This window comes from Rhinolophus sinicus, linkage group LG14 (assembly GCF_036562045.2).
Source record: "Rhinolophus sinicus isolate RSC01 linkage group LG14, ASM3656204v1, whole genome shotgun sequence".
In the NCBI taxonomy this organism is placed as follows: Eukaryota; Metazoa; Chordata; class Mammalia; order Chiroptera; family Rhinolophidae; genus Rhinolophus; species Rhinolophus sinicus.
In genome coordinates this window covers 25,351,060-25,368,096 of record NC_133763.1, presented here as the reverse complement: position 1 = coordinate 25,368,096, position 17,037 = coordinate 25,351,060, and the positions used below count along the sequence as shown (strand labels likewise).

General features: G+C 34.0%; 1 protein-coding gene across 6 annotated transcripts in view; it reads right to left on the bottom strand.

The window, feature by feature from the left end:
* The window catches only part of PCMTD1 (protein-L-isoaspartate (D-aspartate) O-methyltransferase domain containing 1), a 70,071-nt gene that overhangs the window by 14,688 nt on the left and 38,346 nt on the right, over positions 1-17,037 (bottom strand). For 5 of the 6 annotated variants that reach the window (XM_019712565.2, XM_074318926.1, XM_074318924.1 and 2 more), the window contains one exon: positions 8,948-9,050. In XM_019712565.2, the coding sequence (XP_019568124.1) occupies positions 8,948-9,050 (103 nt within the window). Of the gene's footprint in view, positions 1-2,379; positions 2,572-8,947; positions 9,051-17,037 lie in introns of all 6 variants that reach the window. The other variant, XM_019712566.2, reaches the window with a different exon arrangement.

The window sequence follows — 17,037 nt, the reverse complement described above, 5'->3', positions numbered from 1 at the left end:
TGAATATTGAGCCCTTAAAGTGTGGCTAATCCATATTAATTATGTACTGTAACAATAAAAATCACCTGCAATTTCAGGGATTCAGTAAAAAAGTAAAATATCTCTATATTTATGTGTATATGTGTGTATATATGTGATATACATATATATTTTTCAACAGACACATAAATTCAAACAACTACCCATCTACTTATCAGTTGTAAATAGGTGCTTCAAAGACTTTCTCCTTAACACAAACATCCCTTTGAAACATTCTCCTGGTTTTCCTGGTATCTCTGAATATTTCTTCTGAATTTTAATTGTACGTATCTCCATCACCTATTCCAGTCCTCAAAAAAGCATTTACTAAATAAGCGAACCATGTAAGAAACAAATGCTTTGTCAACTTTTCCACCTACCAACTTTGAATATGAACCCAAAGTTGACAAATATGCTAATCACAAAAATCTCAGGATTAGAAGAGAAACTTGTCCAGAAATCGTTACAGAATAAAATATGTACCTATGGGCACTCTCTGTATCAACCTGATGGTTCTTGTTTTGCTAAATTGGTTACTAAAAATAACTATAGCTTCATGTTACAGAATGCATGCTCCCTCCCTCCAAAAAAAAAAAGCAAAACTCAAATAGTAAAACAAAACAAACCCTTGGCTTATATGAATAAATCAACTGTCCTATATGTGAAAGGAACTTTTTGGGAGCCTTTCTGAAAATCTTAAATAAGTTACCCTTATTCTGGGAAACAACTTAATATTTTCTCCTGTAACAAGGATCTGAACAAGTATGCTTGCTTCCACTTAGGGAGTACTACAGAAGATCATTACAGAGAAAAAGTAGATGTCTAAGTTTATAAATAGTTTCTGTAGTGCAAATGGAATATATACTTCTAAAATATGCATATGAGGTCTTTATACTTTCATTTAAAATACTTATATTAATTTCTTTTACCAGAATACTCAAATTTGAAAGTACAATTGAACTTGAGACAATATTCCAAAAGGGCTGAATATTTATAGATACAAAATAGTAACACTTAAAGAACATAAATAAAACTGGGGAGAAAAGTGTAATATTTTTAAATGTTGGCATTAAAATATCTACAACACAGTAGAGAATCCACAGGCCAAACGCATTAAAATTGTAATACTACCAATAATACTAGTCATTAAAAGTGTCTACCAGAGAGTCCTATCCGGAGATTATTTATTATACTTACAACTATGACTTGACCTTTTCCACCAATGACACATGTATCCTTCACATTAGTAAAGAAAACAAAATAACTCTTAAATTGCATATACTTACATTATTGTTTTCATGTATAAGTGGGCTATGGATCATCTTTCCTATTACAGGACTAATAGATGAACTTTATATTTCTGACTAGGTACATAATTGAGGATACTACTTAGATGTTTTGTATTCTGATACTAAAATTATGGTTTATTTTTATAGTAACATTTCATGTAAATAAATTCATACCAATTGAACTAATATTTTTTCAAAAAGTCGGATTAAAATTTTTCAGGCAAATGTATATGGTTATGCTCATATCCTGTTCATACCACATATGTTAAGAATAAATGATTGATTTGAGAGGCAGAACTCCTATTAATTCTTCCAAAGTACAGAAGAAAATAAACACTATCTTCTAAAAGCTGCATCTTACCTAAGTTTCCAAGAACCTCCATAGGCAAAGGACATATTTTAAAACACAAGTACAATTTCTGTATAATCTGAAAGACTGTAGCAATAAACTAACCAGAAGTTTTCAGTTCATTACAAAATAGTGCTACACTATTTATAGATTTACACATAAAATCTAAGTTAAAAATAGTGAAAGAGAAAATCCAAATTCCACCTTTTCACATCAACCACACACTAAATGAAACCTAAAGAAGAGAGAAAAAAAAAACTGGCAAGAGGTCTACCAAAATACTTCCTATGTGGTTATAATTTTACTCAAAGTATGGTTCACGTGTTCTTTCTCTTATATTTAATTTAGGGGAGTTCATTTAAATTTTAAGTCTGTTATTAAAAATGAAAAGTCATTTGAATGCTTTGAAGAAAATTTCCCAGAGATGACTCACCCTTCTAAATTACACGTCCCAACAATGTTACCTGTATAAAAAAATACTTCTGAAATGTATATAATAATTACAAATTCACTCACTTGTGACTTATAATCATATATTGATTTAAATCTTAAAATCTAATGACTGATTTTTAGATTCTCTTATGCAGAGAGGGAAAGATATTTGACATATTCCTACTAAGATGTACACTGAAAATCACTTGTGGGATAATACAGAACACACATATATTTTGGTTTACAACATGAACACTTGCCCAAAATAACACCAGGATTCTAATCACTTACCTTAGCAGTGGTTTTCTTTATAGGTGCATGTTGGAATATCTTCATCTTGAGACGGACAGATGATTTCGTTCACAGCAGGAACCTTGCCAACTTGCCCATATAATTCTTTTGATAAGCTGCTAGGAGATCAGGGTGACCTAGCCTTGCCCTGCAGCTTCCCTCTTAGACGGATAGTCTAGGTCTAGGAGCTGACTGAGAGTAGAAAAAACAACATTCCCCTTCAATACACTGTTGAAGTGGGGGCTGACAATTTGTACACCTAGTTTATCATGTGCCACAGGATGCTGTCATTGAAATTTTAGACAATTATTCCAATGGAATAAAGGATTTCAAGGACATAGGAAAAAAAAAATCCTACCTTGTTCTCATATCTCATCCAAAACCTGCCAAATGAATCACAGAAACTTCTTTTTCATAAAACACGTTGTCAAAATATACCATTTTGAATTTTAAGAGCTCTGACTATTTCATTAAAACAAGACAAAACTTTGGAACTTTCCATTGGGAAGAAAACCCAGGGAAATGTTAATCTTTTGATCTCCAAATGCAGTCATACCATTCAAAACCTCTTACAATCAATAATTAAGCTAATGAATTTTTTAAAATTTAAAAACCAAAGACTTTACCTTTTCAAGTGTTTCCCTTTCAACTGCATCAAACTCATCTCAGAATAATTCAAGCATTATTTAAAGCAAATTGTTAAAAGTAAATAGAATGATATTTTTTCATTGAATGATACTTTAGGAAATCTGTAGGATCAAAAACAATCGCTAAACTTTTTTACAGGAAATGTGACAGTACCTCATATAAAAGTGAGCTTTCATATATTTCAACAATAATTTCTTCTACTAATGTGTTTGAGGCCATCAAACTTTTACTCATGCCATTTCTAACTGATGTTACAATATATAACTGACATCCCGGAGGACTATTTTTAAGTATTCTTCTGTCCCACAGTTTGAATGTTTGTCATGATTAAAAACTATTTACAACTTGTAATAATTGTTATAAAACTCCAGCTGAACATTACTAGCATATAAAAACTTCAAATATCTGAGAACTATTTTGAAATAATGTTGAATACATATTTATAGATAAAATCTACTTCAAGTATGCTGTAATTATCTTAAAGATGAAGCAGGACTCCTCTAGTGATGAAGTTGACAGAATATAGAAGCAAATCAAATCACGTGAAAAATGAAAACATAATTAAAAACAAAATTAGGACACTACATATTGCCATAAATCAATTAAAGCTTCTACAAGACTATGCTATCTATGAATTTAATTTTAAACTTAACACCTCAACAAAATCTGAGGAATGCACTGCTTCTCCCACTCATTTCTGCCCCCAATTCACGTTGTGTCATTAGTGAACAAGGGTAGGTGTGCTCTATAATAAAAATACTATAGTGCATTTAACCATGTTAACAGCACTACTTAATTCTAACTTGAAGGAAATAAATGATGAAAATAAAAGTACTGCTTCAACTTTATATCTGGGGCTAAATTGCTAGGCTATAATTCACTGGTAGCAGCTTACTGATGGGAAGAAATATTAGAATTCTGTGTTTACATCATCATAGCTAAATCAGAACGAAATAAATAGACAGCCTACCTAATTCTGTTTTCTCATCTGGGAAGCATGGACACCAATATTGCCTCCAGGACTGTGGTAAAGCACTTAGAACGGTACAAGGTATTTAATGATTAGACAATATGCATTAGATGCTGTTATTTTCATCATCTCATTACTGTTTTTAGTACTCATATTATGACTCATTTATATGACAAACTACATAGAAAGAACTCCATTCAAATAGAATGAAAATCTTCAATAAGTCAGACTATTCATTTGGCTACTGATACCAGAATACTTCCAAAATGAGCTACAGTATGCTTCAGAGGGGAGGGGAGCTGGGATCTGTTGTCTCAGAAGGAAACGGCACACCCCAAAGCATGCGGTCTAGGAAGCCAGGTCAACTACATGCACACGTATACATATTCTATAAATACATAACTATAGCTATAAGTAAGTGCTATACCATTACTAACTCATTTGCTAAGTATTTATAGGTTGAAGGTTTATAATTCAGGCTTCTTTAACCGACTTCTTCTTCCAAGTAGCTACAGATGGAAAGATTATTTTGCTTACTGTACATGCATAAATCCTGATTCATACAATTTGACCTTTGCCAACCTTCTCCTTCCCTCGTGAAAGCCAGACCTAAGGGCCTTTAAAACCTAGGCCCACAGACTTGTCTACAGCAGAGAGGGCTAAAATCAAGATGTTCTAGAAAGTATGTGTGAAGAGTAGAATAGGGGTCAGCAAACTGGGAAACAGGCCAAATCTGCCTGCCCTTGTTTTTATAAATAAAGTGTCTACACAGACACCCTGGACTGCCAGAAAGATGAACAAGTGGGTCCTAGAGCAAATTAAGTCTGAAATATTGCTAGAGGCTAAAATGACAAAACAAGTTGTCCTACTTCAGGCATATAATGAGAAGGCAGGGTTTTTTTTGAAAAGACAATAATATTGGGAATAATAGAAGGCAGCAGGAAAAGAAGAAGACCAAATATGAGATGGACTGACTCCATGAAAGAAGCCATAGGAGTGAGTCTACAAGAGCTGAGCAGATTGTTGAGGACAGGACATTGTGGATGTCACTCATTCATAGGGTTGCCAGCAGTCAGAGCCTACTCACAGCACATAACACACACATAATCCTTATGCCCATTTCTTTACATAATGTCTATCGCTACTTTTGTTCTCTAACAGCAGAGCTGAGCAGTTGCAACAAAGACCATTTAGCCCAGGAAAACTAAACTATTTACTATAAAGGACCACCTTTCCTAGAAACATTTTCCAATGTTTTACAGAACCCTTGAATTCAAACGCCAGTTTTATAAAGGAATTTCAGTGACTCTAGGAATATCTAAATCATACAAGAGGGCTCCCCCTTCCCTCGCATCTCCAAGAACAGTAAATTCAGAGTAGCTTCTCCAAATTATTCCACTTGCTGATGCGGGACTAAGGCATAGGATGTCTGAAAGCACATGCATTATAATGAGGACACTTGTTTCTGAAGAAAGGGCTGCTGCTTTCAGGACACAGGAACCACGCTCGCTTTATAGAGCACACACAAAAACACACATTCGTATCTTTCAAGAGGTCATCCGACATTGTACATTCTAATGTTGAGTAGCTTATCAAGTGTTTCTCACCTACTACATTTGGAAGTGCAGTATGTTCGCCAATAGACATATGCAAGAAAACTCTAAAGATGCAGTTTAAAATTTAAGTGACATGACAATACTTTTGAAAAAGGAACTGATAAAAAAGATCTAAACCAAAAGGATAAATAAGATTGGAAGAGTATTAAGTTTTAGCCATCTATTCTGTGTTACACATAATCAAGGATAATCTGGTACTAAGGAACATAAGTAGCAATTAATTTTCCTGAGTTACTTTGTATTTTAATTAAAATATGTATTTTGATGACCTGTACACAATATAATGAAACTGCTTGGAAATCGGATTTTAAAAATCACTTTACATGGCAAGTTTTTTAAATTTAAAAACTGAAAATAAGTAGGGGCAGACAGGTGGCTCAGTTGGTTAGAGCATGAGCGCTGGGCAACTGGGCTGCCGGTTCCATTCTCACATGGGCCAGCGAGCTGCACCCTCTGCAACTAGAATGAAGTCAATGAGCTGCCACTCAGCTCCCAGATAGCCAGATGGCTCAGTTGGTTGGAGTGTGGGCTCTCAACCACAAGGTTGTCTGTTCGACTCCCGTAAGGCATGGTGGGCTGCACCCCCTGCAACTAACAATGGCAACTGGACCTGGAGCTGAGCTGTGCCCTCCACAACTAAGATTGAAAGGTCAACAACTTGACTTGGAAAAGTCCTGGAAGTATACATACTGTTCCCCAATAAAGTACTGTTCCCCTTCCCCAATAAAATCTTAAAAATAAACAAAACAAAACTGAAGTAGAAATATTATCCACAAACATCAACAAAAATTGCAAGGAAATCATCCAACACTAATAAGATAGGAAGAAAAAACTACTGTATCTTTATAATTTCTGTCACTAAAATCACATCATATAAAAAGACAAAAAAGCCCACTGAATAACTCATCAACTTTGATCACTTAACTTGCAATCACTCACTACTTTATGCAAAGTGAAACATTTATCCAGTACCTACTCTTTGTATGCAAGCTACTTTTATAATCTGAAATACGTAACAAATATTTCAGACTACTTGAAAACCAAAATAGTTAAAATTCCCAGAACTGTTTAATTTTTCCAGACTAGTTTAATATAAGAATCCGTTTTAAAAATTAGTCAACACTTCAGAAACAACTATATTACAAAATCTGACTATTTTAACTAAAAAATAAGACCATTACAAATTAAAAAGAAACACTTAGATCAGTCACATCACCATATTTTACAATTCATTGTTTTATGAATAACAAATCTAAACAAGGCAACAATAACAACTCAAGAAATACAAGGCAAGGAAATTTGATCATTTTATAAATACATGATAACAATTTTAGAAAACTGTATTTATATACTGGAATATATAAAACTTTATTCCTCAACCTTATATGTTATGGATTATTTAATATTTAAATTGTATCAACATAGAAAAATGCTTTAAATAGTGACATATTTTACTGTTTCCCATGACCATGTCCACTTGTCAGCAATACACTTGCGCTCACTCCATAGATACTTGTATAGAGGGGCTTCAATGACTCCAGATTCTTCCTTGAGTTTGTTCTGCTTGATTAATGACCCAAAACGGAATTATCTGTGCCACCATGTATTAATACATGAAATATATTACTAACATACATATAAAAGACCTTACAATAGACCTTAAACATTTACTTTCACTAATATTACTTTCATATTTTCTAAATTCAAATGTATTCAAAACGTCCTTACATGTATATAGTTTCAACATCAAAATACTTAAAACAGAAATTCAAATTTAACAAAATTCTATAGTTCTAATAAACAGTATAAAAAATATGTCCACATCTTAAGCCCTTAACATGCTACTAATCGTAAGACACACAGAAATATAAAAGGATGCTAAAATTGAACCCCAATTTCTTGTAAAATTACCTGGGCTAAAACTTTTATTTCTGTCAATATATTATTCTTGGAAATAGAATATGAACCAACACGGTAAGCACTTGAAAAATGATTCAAAATGTGAATTAAATGTTATTTATAAAGACAAGCATAAATAAGATAAATGATGGTGTTCAGCAAATTGATACATAAAATTCAAGTGGCTTGCTCCAATCCATTGAATTACTTATAGAACAAAATAAAAACTGAGCATTTCCAAACTCCCCCAAGCTTGCCTGACTGAGGTCTTTACAATCCCAGTTATAATCACACCTAGGTGGACACAAAACCTCCCTTTCAACAATGAGTATTTTACTACAACATAATATCAGTTCTCTGTTCTTCAACTGCTCAAGTGCCACTTGCCAGAGGATAGACAGATACAAACTGGCAATGGCAAAGGGGAAGGAAAGAAAAGGGCAAGGGGAAGAGGGAGGAGGGGTGAAGAAAGGAGAAAGGAAAATACACTTCTGCAGCATTCACAGGGCCTTTTTGGCACTGTCCTCAAACCTAAACTCTCTAGAGAAAAGCCCTGAGCTCTGATCCAGACTCCTCCAAGTTCCTCACCTTCATGGTCATGCCCAGGGAACTAGAGACAAGTGAGAAAGGCACACTCCCAACAACCCGAGTTGGAACTCTGAATAGCTGCACTAAAACTTATATAAAATGTGTAAGTTATATAAACTTGTGATTCCTATTCTTTTTAAGGCTTTCTTCGAAAATGACTAGTTGAGAGATATAAATGCCCTCCAAATTTTACATAATTTCAGGGTTCACAGACTTTAGCATAAGAAGCCTTTCCTCCATTGTATTATCATTGATAAATTTTAGAAATATTACCCACCAAATATTACCCACCTTCCCTGCCAGCTCAAGGACCAAAGACTATGCAATATTTCGTGGAAGGGAAAGCAGGAGTTCAAAACAATGGTGTTATAAACAAATTTCTCAAACAACCCTATCACAAGATATATCAATGTATTTCTATCATAATTTCCTCTAGATACTAAGTAACTGAATGTTTTTATGAAAGTCCTTTATATGCTAACAAGTATCACCCTTATGTTGTTAATTATCCCCAAGGTATAAAACCAGTTCCAGGAAAGTATTCTAACCAAGCATCTTTGCATCTTCATAAAAGGTAGTTGCATGATGTTTAACGTATGGAACATTACCCTACTAATAGTGATGTCAGCATAAAATTTTTAAAAAGTTATTGCATTTATTTATAATTGACTATAGACTTACATAGAATAAGAAGTATAGCATAATTATTCGAATTTTTTCTCTCATTTTACACAATGATTTTTGCTGCATTCAATTATTTCAGGATGAATAAACTAACAGTATTGAGGAACAGACATGTCATACATATCTTACATACCAAGTGCTTTAAAACCAAAACTATACTTACTTATCAAAGCTATCACTATTTTTGATGAAGCTCTCCAGTTTTTCCTTGGCATATTCCACCACATCTGAATGAAGCTCAATTCCATGATTTATTCCAAAAGGACCTGCAATCGTAGCAGCAGCATTTTTATAAAAAATATTAATAATTTGTCATTACAGAGCCTTTTTTAGTTTCTGCTCATTTATCACAGGAGCATTTAAAGAGGGTTTGAAATATGTGAATATCTTCTAGCCACAGATTTAAAAAGCTGAATGGAAATCTCATTATTTATACTGCTTTAATTAAAAAAAAAAAGCTTATCTGTCAGGACAATACTGCCAAAGAAAATCATACTATATAAGGTTTAAACGCTTTACCATTACATTTTTATTTATCATTGGTTAAAATATTGGTAATTCTAAAATCCTGAAACCATGGGCTGACACAGATATTATGCAAATATCTCACAACACCCCACTACTACCTAGTAAATGCTAACTTCCTCAAAGGCCAAGACTACATCCTATGCCTTTTAACGCTCCCATTGTTTAGCAGAGTGTGGCCATCAGTCATTTTGGCAGAGCTGATTTTACTCTCCTGTTCCAACATACTTCACACTTTTCACTTGGTATTTCTTTTTGCACATAGCCAAGGATGGGTGACTTCCTAAGAATGAGAAACAGGTGAGAACCTCAGCTGATTTTGGTATGGTTCCTTTCCCCACCCTGGCACCAGTTCTCTAAGAATATGACTAAGTGGATTTACTTTCCTAAGGTGCATGCGGCCTGCCCCACGTCCCACATGAAAGTAACACACAATCACATCTAGTTATGCTAAGTTCCTTTCTAGTTTCTGAAATTGAGTCAACCAGGTTTTCTACTCCACATTGGTTATATTTTTGTTTTACTTTGAGATTAGTCTCCCAGAGAAAAGTGTGCATGCGTATGTGTGTGTGCATGTTACTTATTTTCTGTATCTTACATGGATTTATTTTCTGTGTCTTGTATCTATCTTAGGAACTACTTAATAGGATGTGCCCCCTCCTGAATATCATTAAAAACACAATATATATTGGAATTTTCAAAAACAAAAACAATCAGTTGATTATCATGTTTGAATGTTCAGGGGGCACATAAAAAAAATGGTTTGTGATCTAGGAACTACCTACCCTATACAAATTAAACCAAAATCTTCATTTACTGTCTTCAAGCCAAAATCAAATCAAAGATAATGCTTTAAACGACTATAGCTCTATCACATTGTATTTTATTATATTAAAAACCTGATTCTACTTTTAAAAATGTATTCAGATAAAAAGATTAAATAAAAAGGCCCTTGATCCACAAAAATCATAACAGATAGAATTAATTTTCTTTGCAATGTTCTTATAGTTTTTAAAATAAATTATTCTGATTGATGCAATCTGAAATGTTTGCTTCTCATTTTTTGTTTCCTTACTGTTGAACTGTTTGTTGGTCTTGTCTGAAAACTGGAACATCCATCCAATACCATTTAAGACCTTTTGTAATTCCTTATTATTACCACAGATTAACTAAAACTAAAATTTCCTTTTTCAAAAAATAAATGAAAGTGGCAAAGAAACTAAATCTAGGTAAGCAGTCATTTTTAAATTTAGTATTGAATCCGAGTATTTTCAAAACTTGAACTTCCACAAGGAACACAGAATGGTAGGAAACATTGAATACTTTTCCTTATTTAAAAGCTCAAATTAAACTACAACTACTTAACATAGTAAGAAAAATATTGTTGTATGAAATTAATCTAGTTTTCTTTTTACTCTTTTAAGGTGACCCATTGAATGAAAACCATGAGAGACTTATATTTTCATTATCCATTAAGAATCTAGTTATACTAATCAATCATTTTTTATAAAAAAACAAAACTGGGGCTACACTGGTAAAAGATAATAACAAAGGTCAGTCAATATTCCTGGAATTTGAAGTTGCCAGTAAGACCGAATGCATAAGCACTGTAATAAAGGCAACAAGTAAAGAGTCTGGAAATCAAGGCTTCTACTCAGTATTTCAAATTGCCTTAAAGCAAAGGGAGCTTCAGCTTCAGAGTTCTAGGTCAAAGAGACTACACAGGCTGTTCATCACTTAAAGACGCCATGGTCTCTCTTTCCTGTTTTGTATTCTTATTGCCTAAAAGTAAAGTGGAAACTTTTAGAAATAAGTTTTAAAGTTCATTAAGAAAATATCTTAAGAACGTTTTTCATATAACTTCTTTTTTACATCACCTTGACACAAGATAATTTCATTAACATACAAAGGATTTGACAATACCATAAACATACACATTGTAACTACTTAATTTTAAAATAACATGGAGACATATCTATAATCATCACTAATAAACTGATAATTAACATATCAGTATTAATGAAAATAATAATTAAAAAGAATGTATGAATAAAAGGCAGAACTTAAATAGCAATGTCACCAATATGTCATTTATTAGAATGCAGTATACAACTAGAATACATCAAATGTATGATAAAAATGGTGTGATGCTGTTCATTACAACTCATATCTGACATCTGTCTTCAATAGAACAGAAAAATCAAACACAGAAACCTAAAAAAATACACATAGCTGCTTCTGAGAATGGGACTAAGAGGTCTAGGGTAGGAAGGAGACATTTTCATCATTATACCCCTTGTCTAAAGTGCATCTTAACTGTATGCATGTATAACTTTTTCAATGAAAAAATAATGAGCTAGTCAAAGAGATGAAAAAAATAAGAGTAAGGGATTTAAAAATAAACAATATAAAATAATTCTAATAGAAAGGTACAAGCTGTCAATAGAGAAAAAAAGAATGAAACAGTATCCAAACAAAAAGTGTTAACACTTTCTAACAGCTAACAGATGAAACAAATTTGACTTTGTATTCAATAGATTCCAATATTATTCTGTATCTGCCAATAGGAAGAGATTTTTCTATGAAGTAATAAATGCTTAATTTTTGTAATACATATTAAAAAATAAAAGTACTAACAGTTGACCGTCATCTTTAATGGCTAAATACTAAAGAGAAAATAGAAACATATATAAAAATCAAAGTTTATTAAGACAAATACAGTTATTAGAAAACCCTACGTATTTTAATATTAGAAATGATTTTTAAGGCTGGCAATAGGCCATTTATTAAGAATAACAAACATAATGAAATTTCAATATAATAAAATCTAGAGACCGTTTTTCTTTTGTAGTAGTTGGATCTAATCTAGTTCATTTATCATGTACTAGTCAATAATCATAACATATATAAAGGTCAATAATTATTAAGCATAGGTATAAAGTGTTTATGCAATATCTATGTTTCTTATTTACATCTATGTTGACCCTATTAACACCCAACACTCCTGCTTATCCCTACTCTGAAGTACCTTAAAAGGCTATTTGAGTGTGGTGTGCAGGGTAGAAGTCTCCCTGAGACAGGTCAAAGAAATCCCAGAGCTTCACAAAACATTTGAATGAAGTTCTCAGTACCTTCAAAATTCTGTGGAAAGTTAATTTGTGGGACACAGAGCCACAAGCAAAAGGTACTTCATAGACACGGACAATAGTTTAGTGGTTGCCAGAGGGTAAGGGGGGTGGGGGGGGGGGAGGTGAGGGTAAGGGGGATCGAATATATGGTGATGGAAGAACTGACTCTGGGTGATGAACACACAATGGGATTTATAGATGATGTAATACAGAATTGTACACCTGAAATCTATGTAATTTTACTAACAATTGTCACCCCAATAAATTTAATTTAAAAAAAAAAAAAAAAGGTACTTCATGCTACATAACTAGAAGAGCTCTAAAGATGAACTAATTCAAGATTCATCATTTCAACTGACTCATATCTAAACATGGTGGGGTGATGAGAAAGATAGATTTAAGGGTGGATATCTTACTGTCCAACCTTGGTTCCTCAATAGCTGCATAATCTGCGACCAGTCACTTACCATTTGAAGTCTTTCGTATTGTATAAAATGAGTTCCTGGGAAAAATCACGTAAGTTGTATAAAACTTAAAGTACAAGATGGGTACCAATCATTAAAACTTAGGTGTCTTTTCCTTGTCTATAAGACTGGTTAGTTGTAGAAGCAAAAACATAATCTATACAAAGGGGTCTCAACCCTGACTGCATATTAGAATAACCTGGGAATTTTAACATTAAATATAGAAGTAGTTTAAATTTGATTTAAAGTGGAACTGCTTGGGTCCCACACCAAACAGGTAGACAGAATCTCTCAGGGTGTGGCCCAGGCTCTGCAGGTAACCCTAACATGCAGCTCAGGTTGAACACATCTGCCATAACCTCCTAATTATTGCAAAGCCCATTCTAAATGATTTTTAAAATCTCTCTGGACTATCTAAAACTGTTCTCAAGAGTTAGTATCGACAAATCATTTTGGATGAAACTAAGTATTTACCACAAGAGGAAGTAATCAAACAATTATTTGGTTTCTATGAAACAAGTATAAAGTTTCTCATAGTGAGAACTAAAATATATATGTAAAAACACCTTTCAAAAATTTACAGTGTTACTATATTACTAATTTTAGTTGTGTAAAAGTAGGCATCTTTGGCAAGATTTATAAATAACTTGTAAGAATGCAGAAACAAGCAATACCGTGTTTCCCTGAAAATAAGACCTAGCCGGACAATCAGCTCTAATGTGTCTTTTGGAGCAAAAATTAATATAAGGCCCGATATTATATGATATCATTATTATATTATATTATACCCAGTCTTATAAGACTGGTCTTATATTAAATTTTGCTCAAAAAGATGCATTAGAACTGATTGTCCGGCTAGATCTTATTTTCGGGGAAACACAGTAGGTGAAAAGTAGACCAGGATAGGTTTCATTCTTTTTCTCATGAACACCGTCAGGTATAAAGTAGAGACATAAAATAGTGCAAAGGTAGATAAAGGAAAGAGGAGAAAAAGGAATCAGCAAAATAATACGTAATCATTAGCTAAATAAGGAAAATTGATCTAATGCAGTGCCACTTATTAAAATATAATTAATTTCTTATGGTTTCTTCATCCTATTATATCACACTAAAAATGCATATTAAAGAAAGACAAACACTGTCAAATGTTTACTGAATCTTGCCACGTTAGCTTAACCATCCTGAAGCTGGCTGGCTGAATCTAAGACTAGAGAATTGTTCTCTGTTCTCTAGGTTTGGAAAAGGCCTCATGATCCTCTCAACCACAAGGTTGCCAGTTCGACTCCCGCAAGGGATAGTGGGCTGCGCCCCCTGCAACTAGCAGCAGCGACCGGACCTGGAGCTGAGCTGTGCCCTCCACAACTAAGACTGAAAGGACAACAACTTGACTTGAAAAAAAGTCCTGGAAGTACACACTGTTCCCCAATGAGGTCCTGTTCCCCTTCCCCAATAAAATCTTTAAAAAAAAGGCCTCATGAAGCAAGTCTTGAAATTTACTAGAAAGTTTAGGTTCCAGTCCCTCAATTTCTTCTTGGCTCATGGATAATAAAAGTCCTGTTTTTATTACACTTGAATCTTAGAAATATGTTTACATGAAATCTCAAAGTGTTGGTTTAAACAGTTACAGAGAATGGACCCAAACCCCTATGCATCTAAAATATCAAAATATGAAGAACAGACGTCACAATCAGTTCATTTACGAATTTCCATTCAGCAGGCTGAAAATATTCAAGTCTAGCATGCCCAGAGCAACTTATGACTGTATCTCACACATCTACACTGGCACACTAAAAAAAAGATTAAGTCCCTACCAAAGCAAATTCAATAAACTGAGAAAAAATATGTGCTCAACTATAACATAATAGAGAATACTTTTAAAAGCTAATTTAAACAACTTCAGATCTTGATCCAGATTCATTTTAACGCAATCATTTCCCCTGGAAGCCATTTTCACCAGCTTTTTCATTCCACTTCATATTTATTTGTGAAGTACCTGAAGATACTCTGGGACCAGCACTGTGATCAAGACACATAAATATTTACTGAACTAAATGAAGAATGGCCAATGTAACAATGCTTCTGTTGCCAGTTCAGAAATGACATGCACAATTTCATGGGTGTGGGATGTGTCTCGTGCACTGCTGTGTCCTCCACAGCTGGCAGCGGCAAATAGAATAACTACTTTTTGAAAGAATAATAAAGTACATAAATATAGCTATGGTCCCAAGTTTAAAAGATTCACAACTAAGACTGAAGCAAACCGTACATACAAAGCATAAAAATGTATATGTTTTATGTCTTGATTTAAAAATATACTAGCAAAAAATCATTAAGTATATGTCAAATCTACTTTATCTGTATTATCACAGAATGAGGCATTCCACAGAAGTTCAGTCTTACAGGTAAATACATTCAATTCAAAATAAATCTCATTAATTTTAGCTGTTTGATAGAAATCTTCTAAAATGCAACACGTATTTTCCTTTATGTACCTACGAAAGGTCTCCTGACTTCAAGTCAACTATCATCTCTATAAACAGGTGAGTACCGTTGACCCTTGAACAACATGGGGTTGAACTGCACAGATCCATTTATATGTGAATTTTTACAAATAAATATATATGTATCGTGTTCCCCTGAAAATAAGACCGGGTCTTACATTAATTTTTGCTCAGAAGACACATTAGGGCTTATGTTCAGGAGATGTCATCCTGAAAAATGATGCTAGCGCTTATTTTCCGGTTAGGCCTTATTTTCAAGGAAACATGGTAGTCAGCCTTCCTATCTCTGGGTTTCACATCCGTGGATTCAACCAACCTCAGATTGAAAACAGTATTTTTGATCCACAGGTGAAAATCCTCAGATGCGGATGGCAAACTATGCATTGTTCTATGCCATTTCATATAAGGGACTTGAGTATCTGCAGCCTTTGTTATCTGCAGGGTTCTGGAACCAATTCTCTGCAGATACCAAGGGGCTGTATGTAAGTTTTTGGGGAGTCAAAAGTTACATGTCGATTTTCAACTGCACAGGAGGTCAGTGCCCCTAACCCCCACGTTGTTCATGGGTTAACTGCATTATGCAAAAATGGAGGTATTCTCAGGGATCAACAAAGTTATTCTTGAAGTAGGGAAGCAACTAGATAAAACGGAAGAGGGAGAGAAGAAAAATCTTTCAAAGCTTGATTCTTTTGGATTTTTTAACCCTATGAATGAATATATTACCTATCACAAAATATAATTAAAGAGAGAGAAGACAGATTGATGTTCAGGTTTCTTCCTTGAGTAATTTTTGGATGAAAAAAAGTACCTTTCATCAAAATAAGAAACAGAGGAAGAAGAAAATTTGAACTGCTTTGTCTTCTGTGGGATAGGGTAAGAGAGGATAACTTGAGTTGGAGACAGGTTCAACTTTTGGAATCTTGTGCACCATACATCTAAATATTGTTAGCGTAGCCTAGAAGATTCAAGAGTGTGCAGAGCTTGGCAGACAGACTTTGGTGCTAGAAACCTGTGAATCCTCTGCATGTGGATGTTACCGTGTTTCACCGAAAATAAGACCTAGCTGGACCATCAGCTCTAACGCGTCTTTTAGAGCAAAAAATAATATAAGACCCCGTATTATATTGTATTGACCAGGTCTTATTTTAATATAAGACCTGGTCTTATATTATATTAAAATAAGGCCGGATCTTATATTAATTTTGTTCCAAAGGACGCATTACAGCTGATGGTCTGGCTAGGTCTTACTTTCAGGGAAACACAGTACTTGAAGACAGAAGGAAGATTTACCCTTCACTTGCATAAGCCAAAGATGCTTCCATAAAAGGACAGGGAAAGTGCTTATAAAGGCAATGTAAAGAGATCTGAAATCCAGGGAAAGATATTTGAAAGCCACAGGTGTAGAAGGGTAGATGGGCTAACCCTGCAGGAGCCACCCAGAGACAATGGGAAGGTAGGTTCCAGAAGGGCCCAACAACTCCAGCAGGCCAAGTAGCTCTTCCAATGCAAGTCAACCTCTAGCTTTAATCTGAGGTTCTCAGTCCAACATCCAAGCCAGCCTAGGTAAGACTATATGAGAAAAGAAAGACAATTCTGTAGGTACCAGCTCCTACACTGGGAGATAGAGGTTAACAA